The sequence below is a fragment of the Blastomyces dermatitidis genome (assembly GCF_000003525.1).
Source record: "Blastomyces dermatitidis ER-3 genomic scaffold supercont1.7, whole genome shotgun sequence".
NCBI classification, from domain to species: domain Eukaryota; kingdom Fungi; phylum Ascomycota; class Eurotiomycetes; order Onygenales; family Ajellomycetaceae; genus Blastomyces; species Blastomyces dermatitidis.
The window spans coordinates 2,850,815-2,862,289 of NW_025544780.1; the positions used below are offsets into that span (position 1 = coordinate 2,850,815).

An 11,475-nucleotide genomic window follows, 5' to 3' on the forward strand; every position below is an offset into this window, starting at 1 on the left:
GCTGCCATACAGATACTGGGTTTGGGCATGAAGCGCCATAAGCGCCGCCAGAGTGCCTTGCCGCCAGAAGACGCTTGCAGTTGAAATTAAGTTTCCTAGCCCTAGCTTCCTTTGGGCATGATCTGCTCGCCAGGCTCCAGGCGTCAGTTTACAGTTGAAATTGCAGCTTACGGTTTCTATCAGAATGCAGCAGAATAATATCAATACCCTCAAAAGACCTTTGAACTTAGGGATGGCAGGTACAACAAATTTAACTGGCTGATCCGATCCCAGGGATTGGCATGTCAAACATGCTGAATGCAGTCTTTGTTCCACTCTGCTTTCTGCAGGGGATATTACTTGCATTTGTATTGTTCTTGCTAATTTGTTCACAGCAATTACTGTGCCACAGTCTTAGAGCTTTGTTTATTTGCGTAATATTCTGAGATATTAATTTCACAAGCATCCTAGTATTGCATGCCGTTTATAGGTTTCACATTGAGCTTGCCTTACATCTCAAGATTTTAAGGTGAACTACGCTGAAATTGACCCATCTTCTTTGTTCCTACTGGCTCTATTGTTTCTGGGCATATCATAACATGGTGATATATATATTTTCATTTCCCCTAAACTTTCTCACCACAGATAAAATCGAACAAACGTCCCCATGTTGTTTGATTCTAATCATCCTAGAGTTCATTCCATTTCCAACAGAGCAATAAGCATCCTATTGAACTTTTAAGGTGTTATATCTCTCTTGGAAAATGATTCCTCGGACAGAACTGTTGGCTATTTTGGCCCTGACACTTCTGAGAACCGTTCAGGCCAGTCCCGGCTCTCCAATCACTTCCGATACTAGGGCTAATCAAGGAGATCTCTCACCGATCGGACCTCTTCGCTTCCGTCGAGATATCCAAGATGCTACCGCTCCCATTGTCGCCATTGCCACAGACGATTCTTCAGGAAAAGTTGAGATACCAGAAGCCATACAAGTGCAATGGCAAGATGAAGACGCAAAGGACAATGGGTATCCCATACTCATTCGTCGCAATCCACTCATGCCGCCAAAGGAACCCCCATTTGGTCAAAGCTCGGGAAAATCATGCAACTCCGGAACATTAGGCTGTCAACCGACGAAGTTTCGTATGAGAGCCCGTGATAACGACTTCGAGGAAGAAGGAGCAGACCGAACTGTGCTTGCTGCCGCCGTCCCTCCTCCACAGCTTATTCCAGCATCTCCAAGCATCAACCCATCGGCCGGCAAAGAAGAGGATTCAATACTAAAGACGCCGCTCTCTCGCCTTCAATCTGGCGAAAAGGACACGTACCCGAACCCGGATTGGTTTCCCCTAAAGCCAGAAAAACGGCCCCCTCCACCGCCTGTCCGCGCTGGACCTGTCAATGCCTTTACGGATGACCCAAATGCGAAAGACCCATCACCAGGTCCCAAGCAAGGGCAATTGATGTTCGGTCTGGGTCCTGCTGTGAATGTTCCTCCCCCGCCAGCTCCACCGGAAGAAGGGACTGTGGATAAGCTCCTCTCACGGAGTGGGCCGGTATCCAGGATTATGAGTCTCCAATATCGTGAGAAAGCAGCGGATGAGCGTAACAATAAGGCCTCGCAAATCCTAGACCTGAAGGTTACCAAATCCTCAGATTCCCCGTCGGAGGAGGTGCAGGATGCGGCGGATACAATCGGAGGCGGTATTTCTTTGACTGAACCTAGGCACCGTGAATACCCCTCTACACCGAAACTCAACCAAAGATCAGAAGCAGATGCCAATCCGCTGCCGAAACGGGACACCACGATGTTCATTCCACCAGGGCCAGCCAGCCGTCCGAAGCAGGGAAGTCCTTTAAGGGACAGTTGGGAACAGAGAATCTCTCTGTGTGGAGGTGTCGAACAATCATTTGGTAAATCAGCGACGTGTGTCAGATGGGCGGACAGAAAACCGAACAGGAGCCTATAGAAGGTTTCATCCTTGTCAGCGGATTCTGAGGTGGGCACTAAGGGGAAACAAAATCAACTGCAAATTTTATCCTATTGTCCACTCGCGCCTCGTTTGCTTTCTTCCCATTTCGATGCATTCCCGGGCGGGTTGATAGAAAACCCTTTTTGCAATTGTCACCCTTCGATGTGGTCTTGTTATTACTTTATTGCTTTTGTTTCTAAATTTTCTTCCTACTCGCTTATAATCCCTGCTTTTCCTTTCTTGTCTTAGGTTCGGGGTCCCATGTTAGGTTGACACTGCGAAACACGCAGGAAATCTCATTGTTTTCTTAGGAGCGAGTTTCTGAACACCGTGAGATTTTACCCCTATCTTCTAGTTGTGGATGCCAGCTTCACCACGAGCACTTCCGCAGCGAATTGTCACATGTAGCCCTCCCGAAAAGAATTATGAGAATTGCAACAATTAAGTATGGGTATGGGATAACAATGACATAGACCCTTCTGTAAATTATTTAAAACAAACAAAATATGGAGAAAATGGCAACATAAAAGAGCTTTAACATAGTGCAGTTCTAGTAATATATATTACCGCAAGTAGGTCTGCCCAGAATATTCTGCCCCTATATTCATTCACCCCTCCTCAACAGCGAGTCTTCGTTCCACACGTTCGACCACACGTTTCCCTAGAATTGGAGTAAAGATACGCTGTCGGTCAAAAGGGTTCATACAAACGAAGCGGGAAAGTGCAGCTTGTGGACTTTGAGCTCCTCGGGTGGGATGACCACCGGAAGAGTGTAATACACCGTCATCATCGCCATCCTTATAATGATGTAATAGGACCATTTGTGCTGCAAAGGTATTTAAACCAGATTGCCGGAGGAAATCCTCGCTGGGTGAGGGATCTGCCGGGAAAGGAACGTTTCCCGGCCGGACAAGCTCATGGGCAACATCGGAGGTGGACCATGGAGTCATAGTGTAATGTTTATTCGCAAGACTAACTAGCCAGTTTGTTATGTTGTTCGCACCGTTCATGACGGGAAGGACGTTTATTCTTGAAAAATAGCCGAGTGATTCGCAAAAGGTCCTCAGTGATTCGATAGCTTGAACTGCTCTGTTGTCCAATTCCATATCCGCATGCGGCACTATCGAGCTACTCTTATTTGGAGTAATGATAGGGATGCAAATGAACACATATAATTCCTCGTACAGAAGACAAATATCGGAAATGCGCCGACGAACTGGATAGTTCAGTTCTTGTGCGATTCCCTGGCCGCTTGGTTGCTGGCCCGGCAGGTATTTCTGGGTTATTTCTTGAGTTGTGGTTAGGATAGCACCTGCGGTAGGGGAAAATGATATATCCGCTTCCCGTCCTTGGTTATTCTCTGGACTATTGGGAAATTTCTGAATTCGTATCAATCGCGTCTGGTGGAAACTCTCAGCCCTGGTACCAGCCGGATACAAGTTTGGTAAAGTATTGTCATCACGGAAAATCAGATTGCATGCTGGGGATAGAGATTCAAGATTATAGATTACAGCACGATGTGTCCGTAGAAGGGAGGTAGATAAAACAAATGTCAGGACACCTTGTGGCCGGGTGGTGCTGGGAGGTGCCAACAGCGGGAGTGATATGGTTGTAACATTTGACTCAGTTGCCCTCTCTGGAATTTGCGTGCTAATCTTAGGATGCCGGTCACTCTGTGCCAAAGCCGGTGGATCAGGTAGTTCTGGGCGGACGAAGTATGGATATCTATCCGAGCTAGAAGCCGTAGTCCTTTGACCACGTACCTCCATAAAGTTGGAAAGTGAGTCCAAGGGGGAAAACATGGACGACATGCCTGAGCCAACGAGTGTGGCTTCCGCAGATTTGACCTTAGCTCCAAGATTCGTAGCCTTGGGATTTGCTGCTATATTTTTAATCCCTTGTTTCTTGTCTGGAGGCGAGTATCCCCAGCTAACACCTTTCCCTTCATCCTTTCCAGCACCATGCTCACATCCCTTTCTTTGTAGTGGAGGAACCGACCCTACCTCTCCATAGACCGTTCGCGGCGAAAGTTCTTCATCGTCATCCAAACTTGAAAGGCGAAACTCATTATGACAAACTACCTGAGGAGTTTCGTGTTCAATTTTCGAACCGCTTATATGACGACCAATCTCACGGAGAAGCCCACTCGAGGAATCCTCAGGAGTCATGTTTTCACTGATCTCCAGTGTCCGTACTTCCATTTCAAATGGCTGCCATTTGAGATCATTTTTCCTATCAGCAGCACCAATGGAATAGCGTAACCCAGCTAAGGCTTCCGTTTTAATTTCGGAAATAAAGGACCTATACAGACCTTTCAACTCAGACTCCGAGAGGTCGGCCACTCCTGGCCACGGCGGGATTATGATCGGTGGCCTAAGAAGGGGCACCTTGCATCGCGTCATTGTACTAATGCCCCTGATGCGTTCTGCATTAAGTTCGTCCTCCGCTTTTCTCTTTGCTGCATTAACGACTTCCGCCAGATCGTCTTCGACGAGGTCGACAGATTCAATTTCCATGGCATCTTGTGAAGTAATTTCAGGGACGATGCCGGTTCGGGCCATGTATTTTAGGATATTCTCGTCATCCTCAGCTGGCCGCTTCTTAGTTGATACCGGCGGGGTAATAGGAGGCTCAACTTTCAAATCTAGTATTCTCTTCTGGACATTGGGCGATGATGTCGGATCTTCAAAATTAGGTGATGGTTTGTTAGATCCACCCGCTCGTGGCTCTAGATTTCCAACGTCATCAGGGCCTGAAAGAAAATCAGTCACGATTTGGTCGCAAGTAGGTACAAGGATACCTTCAATCTTTTCTATATCCAGCTCTTCCGCCATTGGTGGCGTTTCGGGATTCGGTAATATTTCCATTTCCAGACAGGGAGACGATGGGAGAAATGGTACGGGAGTTGGATCCCTAGGCAAAAAAATTGGTGTTAGGGGAGCTCTATCTTTTTCCTGGTTACCAGTTAGATGGTTTTATTCTTCTAAATTAGTACAACAGACGACTAACCTTGCCGCAGAAGATAATTCCGTCGTTCAACCAGTCATCGACATGCCCATCTGCAGAGGCCATAACCTCACTCTTGATTCCTTGCATAAGAAGCAAGCTGTCTTTCATACAGCTCAACCTCTCCCCCTGAGCCGTACGCCATAAACGCTTTCCCTGGCTCCAGAAACTACTCGGGAACTTCAAGCTTTCGTCATTCTCATCATCAAGGTATTCCAGAGCTACATCTATCTGCACGTAATCGAGTGAAATTCCCCGCCGAAACGCTCGCATGTCCCTCTCGTGATCAGTTTGTAGGACAGGGGCTTCCAGTTTCATATCCCGAATTCGACGAGAGTCTGTTGAACAGTCGATTTCCTCATAATGGTAATGATTGCCTGTTGGTCTTTCATCGATGGATAGTTTAATAATGGAGGATAGCAAAGGTGCACTGGCCCAGTTAGCATCAAGCTTTTCTCTTGTTTTGGTCTGTATTTCTCGATGGATATCTTCCAAGTCAATAGAAGGATGGTTTGATATATCGCAAAGAGACAGATCTATGTCTTCGATCTCCGGTGGGGCCAAAAGGAGGGGGTTTGGTATGCTGTTTATCGCAATATCGTGGAACCGTGCATATTCGAGAATAGATGGTTCTGGTGACGAAGACATTGCCGATAGATAATTCTAGCAATACGGACCCTTTTCCTTCCCTTGATTCATTTAAGATGGCTAGGTCAGTCTAGATTCATATCACTATTGACTTCACGGTTCAAGGTAATACCACCATCATCTTGCATGATATCACCCAAAATATCACACAGAGATGGGCTCAAATGGGGAGGTCAACATAGAGGACGTTAAAATAGGGGGCCTCACGTGACCATAAGTACGGTCCCTTTTGCTCTGGTTTATCTCAGTAAACTCAGCCACTCCACTCTGAGCTAACTCAATCCGAACTACTGCTACTTTCTGCCAAGTCCTGCTAACATCTGAGTCAATCAACTGTCACAGGGCTTACACTAAACCTAAATGAGACATCCCCAGCAAACTCTTCACAGAGTGTCTGAGAAAAAACAGTTTCTGTTTATTAGTAACACAGGAATGATTTACTTCAATCATAATGTTTAAGATAGAATCACTGTGTAACATCACTTATAGATTATTTCTCTACTATCTTGAGAAATTAATTTTTCAATTTTCTGTTGATTGATGTAATTTTTATCTGAAAATACATATATTCTGAGTATGAAGTGTCATATTGAAAACTGCTACTATGATTTTGAACATGGAAATAATTTACTAATTTTTCAACCATAATCATGTCTAGTCATTCAATATCTTGATCTTGCTATCAAAACATCTATTCAGTCATCAGAGACTATAGTCAAAGCACTGAGTATATTTTTCAGTGACTTCTGACAACTTCTGATAACTTCTGACCTCTTGATAATCTCATATAATACATTAACTTGTGACAACTTCTGACAACTTCTGAGATCTTTTAACAACTTCTGAATCAATCATATAACACTTCTTTTTGACAGCTGAGTCACTTTTTGACAGCTGAGTTGAACAACATCTCATCAACTGCATTAAATATGATCAAGAGAGATTGAAGAAAATGTGTAAGTCAGCTACAACAGCAGCTTCAAAAGTCATTATTAAAGTAAATACTTTTAATAAATATTAAAGATATGTTATAACTTGTTATAAGCTATACTGAATCAGATAGTATTGATAAATAACAGAATATTATTCAGTATTATCTTCAATGAATACTTCAAGACCTGTATTCAGATTCTGAGTGTACTCTTCAGCCATGTATAGAATAAGTTCATATACTTCAGTGCATGATATATGAATATAGTAATACTTTATTCATTGCCAGAACTGGCTATGAAAAGAGTCTTATTCTTCAATTCTATACAATTCTGATAGAAAAGATAATCATTCAACTGATTTCTCTAAACAAGCTTGATGATCAGTAAATAAGAGATATAGCATGATTTCTCAGTATCAATTCTTGTCTAATCAGTGCTGATAATCTTCAGAAATAAGAAGACTTATTCAAATGCATTCAATAGAGTGAGTATACACATATACTGCTCAGTTCAGAGCAAGCTCTTTATAAGTGATTTCAGCATGTTCTTCAAGACTCTACTTTACAAGAAAAGATTGAGCTTGTAGCTATTAATGAGTGTCATCTTATCACATAGTGAAGTCAATTCTGTAGTCAGTTTGTCAGACTGAGGTATCTGAGATTACTTCTTTGTGAGAATATTATCTGGTTTGACTGTTCTGCAATTCTCAGCAGTAAAGCTGAGAATATCATTCTTCAAGAGACTGAATTTTATTCTATTGATGTAAATTCACAGCAGACTCAGATTATTCAAACTTTCATTAACTATTCTGATATCTTTATCAGTGTACATCTGATTTCATGCAGTAAACTTGTATTCTATGATATATTATATTTTTTATTGAACAAGGCTATTGATACAGATGGAAAGATCATATCTCAATATATTTTAAAAATTATTATCTTTATTGACAGTCATGTCAAGATTCAATAAGCAGTGTAATATTTTCAATCAATACTTCTTCAGATCTGTCAGAATAACAGGCAGAATGTTAATAATACTGACATCTCTTTCATCAATGATATCATTCAGCATTTCACATCTCAAGTGTCTGAAGTGAATCAGAATATTTGCTTTGAGAAGTTCATGAAATCAATATTGAAAATATAAATCATGATAATAACAATCTCACTGAGTATGAGTATAAATATTTCAGATGTTGAGTGTACTGTTGTATGAGAATTTCCTATTGAGAGAGATAATATTGCAGATGTTTGACAATGATGTGAGTGAGGAGGTTGTGAACCAGGTTGAAAAAGCCATGTCTTGATTCTTCTTCCCTACTGAGCATTTGACTTCAAAGGTTATGATAAGAAAGCTGTTCAATCTTCTCAACTATCAGCAAAACAAAGATCTCAGCAAAGAACTTGATATCAGACCAGTCAGCTATCACAGTTCATGAACTTAAAGAACATATCTGATGCTGAAAGTATTGCATCAAATATGACAAGTCAGAGTCAAAGTCAATGTAGAACAATCACTGTGAAGACATGAACAGAGAATGAAATGCAAAGATAAGTCAATCTCTTCACTGACTGAAAGAGAATCATCAATGACTCATGTCACTGAAAAGTTCTTCTGACCTATCTTGAAGAGAATCAACTCTCATTTGACATGAATAGAATGAACACTTCTGTGAAGAAATGCTGCAGCAGGTGCAATTCAAGTCACATATCTGTATTCAAACAGTCACTCACTACAAACACTATCAAGACATCTCAAGGCAATAGTTGCAGTGCCATTCTGCTGTCAGAACTTAAGAACTGGTGTATCAAACATGCGGAGGAACAGTATTATCATGATTGAGACTTTTCAGTGTCAGCTTCATAATTTATGTCTACTCAATGTCAGTGACAGATAGCTGCTCTTTTTCATCAGAAGACATCTACCTTTGAATTCAATTGAAATGAATTGTGTGATGCTGTCAATCTTCTTCAGACTTAGAGCTATCAAGATGAATTTGAAGATCAGCTTCACAGCTTTCTATCAAGTCAAATTGCAGCTGTAAATAAAGTGTATGAAGCTATTCTCATAGAAAGATGTCAACATCAGACAATCAGAAACAGGGAGAGAGTAGCAGAGATAGCAGTACCTACTGAAATGTCAAGTAGTGATTCAATCAGTGAAATGACAGCAGCTCAGCAGCTCACAGCTGTATGATATGTAAAAGACAATAATCTGACCTGAATGACTGCTCAACACACAGCAAAAAGAGCACAGTAACTTAATAAGATCTTCACTGAGACCTCTACAGCTCTTTCAGCTGCTGTTACTGCTGCTGAAGTCTCTGCTACTCTAGCTATATCTATTATCAGTACTTTCACTACTTCACAGTTCACTTCTCCTTCAAGTTCCTGAGTTCATTCTTCTTCAAGTCCACAAGTTCATGTATCTACAACTGCTCAAGTTCATACTTCATTCAAGTGATGAAGTAACAACAATAGTATTGATATTCAAACCCCTCATAAACAAACATCATTTGATGAATGAAATGCAAACACAGATATTGTATTTACAAAGATATCTTGTTTTAACTGTGTTCAAACTCCTTCTCACAGAGGAAGAGACAACTTCTCTATAGAAAATGACACTATCAAGTAGTTAGACATCTTCTATAATAAATCTTCTGTAAACTCCTTGCAATTTCTAACAACTTCTACTAACTTCTGAATCAATCATGAATTGTAGAGTTATAGAAGTGAATAGAAATATACTTATCTAGACATTATTAACTTACTCATGTGTTGTTTACTCATATTGTAAGTATAAATATGAGCTTCTTACTTCATTTTCTTCATCTTTCTTTCAATCAGCAACAACCTACTTACTTATCAATGTGAAAATCCCTCTATCACACCACCTGCCGCTGTCCCTGCTGCTGCCCCTGCTGCTTCATCCACTCATCTGTCCTTCAATTGAATGAAAGTAAGTTAAATCTTAATCATAGATGATGTATAAATCAACCTCTAACTAAACAGTTTAGTCAAACAACAATGTCTATTCACAAGCTTGAGTTTATCATTCTCAAAGCTCATTATGACACTCACTATGCAACAAAGCCTGAGAAGATCTGTACATGCTGCCTCCATGTGGCTGAATTTAAGCCATTGCATAAATGTATTGTTTCTGATGTTAGAAAGGCATGCAATAATTGTCATTTTTGTGATTTAATGTGCTGTGCTGTATGTTCACTATATTTCTAGAGAAAGCTTAGATGTTAACAGATATCATTATAGATTCTCAGAGAGTCTTATATCATTGTGAAATATTATATTAGAAGATCACAGAAGGTGATGTGTCACAAGCAAGAAGATGATGATGATTATTACCATGTTATGAAGAAGTTGCAGAGCATGCTGATAATAAACAACTGATTGATCAGGTTCTATCATGATTATACACTGAAACCATTTGTTGAAGAAGGTTCTCAGATTGTTGTCAGTGCAGATCACAATGTTGACTTGTATAATACAAGCTGTTTTTTCAATGAGGAGTTGTCAATGAGTTTTTCTTTGTGCCCAGCAAATTCTGTTGACTGTAAGATTGATGAGGAAATTATTGAGAAGTAGTTTTGTGTTCTGTTACTGTTACTGTTTTTGCTTTTACTTTTGCTTTTGTTTTTGTTTTTATTTTTATTTTTTTTTTCTCTTAATATCTTCTTTCTTTTCCTTTTTCTTTTTTTCTTTATTTTAAATGATCAATGAGATACTATTATTTTAATCCTGCTATGTGATTATCAAAGATTTCCTTTTAAGCTTAATGAGCTGCAAACTGTGTCAATGATCAAATTTACTATCATACATCTGATTGAATATTACAAAGCAGTTGAAGAGTCAAAACTCAATCTTGCTCACACAACTGACAAAGTTCTCAATAACTATGACTTCAAGGTTTCTGAGTCTATGATGATCATGAAAGCTCAGCTTCTTTCTAACCTGAAACTACCTTTTAAAGATAATCAATGTGTGAACCCAGATACTGCAGAACAATGGAATTGTTTTCTCACTTGAATCTTGATATCTTAAAGATATGAACTTCACTTCAAAAAGTGAATATAGCTCATGTAACTGACTCAACAACTGTCAAAGATTTTCTTCTAAGCTTAATGAGCTTTAAATAGCATCTTGCTCTAGTAGTTCACACACTCAATACTGCAGTCTGAAAGCAGTTCAAGTGTAACTGTGTTAAATAAGAGAAGAAGTATAGCATTCATGAATGATGCGGGATCAATTAAAAAAGCATCATTAAATTTCATGATTATCATGCTCTCTGTCTCTTGTGAACTTTCAGACCAATGAGATTAAGAAAAACAGCACATAGCTTGAAGAGTATGTAAAGCTTCTCATTGCTAGTGAAGAATGAGAATGAGAAAATGCTGATCATCACACAGTTGCAAGGTGATGAGATCTTCAAGGAAATTGATGCTGTAAGACAATGCTGCAAGATAATGAGATCTTTGAGAGAATTGATGCTGCAAGGTGATGAGATCTTCAAGAGAATTGATGCTGCAAGATGATGAGATCTTTGAGGGAATTGATGCTATAAGACAATGAGATCTTTGAGAAAATTGATACTGTAAGATGATGCTGCAAGATAATGAAATCTTTGATCTTTTTTTAACTTCACTGATTTTTTATAAATATCTGTGAATTTCTTTGAAGTTGTGTGAACTTCTGAGCCTATCAAATTAGTTAATGAGTGAGAAGATAAATTCACTATATTGAAGAAGAAATGAATAACACTATACTGATATTTTTGAATCTTTTTTTTCTTTCTTTCTCTTCTTCTCTTCTTCTCTTCTTCTTTTCTTCTTCTTCATGATTCAAAAAAATCAATATGGTGCTCTCTCTCTCAGCAACATTGATGTAAATGCATCCACCCTGCTTTTTCATCAGTGA

At 40.0% G+C, this 11,475-nt stretch overlaps 2 protein-coding genes across 2 annotated transcripts; one reads left to right on the forward strand and one right to left on the reverse strand.

Annotated features, from left to right (window-relative positions):
* Positions 1-42: 42 nt before the first annotated feature.
* Positions 43-2,500, forward strand: BDCG_06924 (uncharacterized protein). Its single transcript, XM_045422683.1, has one exon. It carries the CDS (start codon positions 744-746, stop codon positions 1,947-1,949), a length of 1,206 nt encoding a protein of 401 aa, XP_045278268.1. The 5' UTR covers positions 43-743; the 3' UTR covers positions 1,950-2,500.
* BDCG_06925 (uncharacterized protein) lies at positions 2,117-5,807 on the reverse strand. Its single transcript, XM_045422684.1, has 2 exons — positions 4,962-5,807; positions 2,117-4,906 (listed from the first exon to the last, which is right to left on the reverse strand). The coding sequence occupies exons 1-2, from the start codon at positions 5,604-5,606 to the stop codon at positions 2,561-2,563; spliced, it is 2,991 nt and encodes a 996-aa protein (XP_045278269.1). The 5' UTR covers positions 5,607-5,807; the 3' UTR covers positions 2,117-2,560.
* Between the last annotated feature and the right edge of the window lie 5,668 nt (positions 5,808-11,475).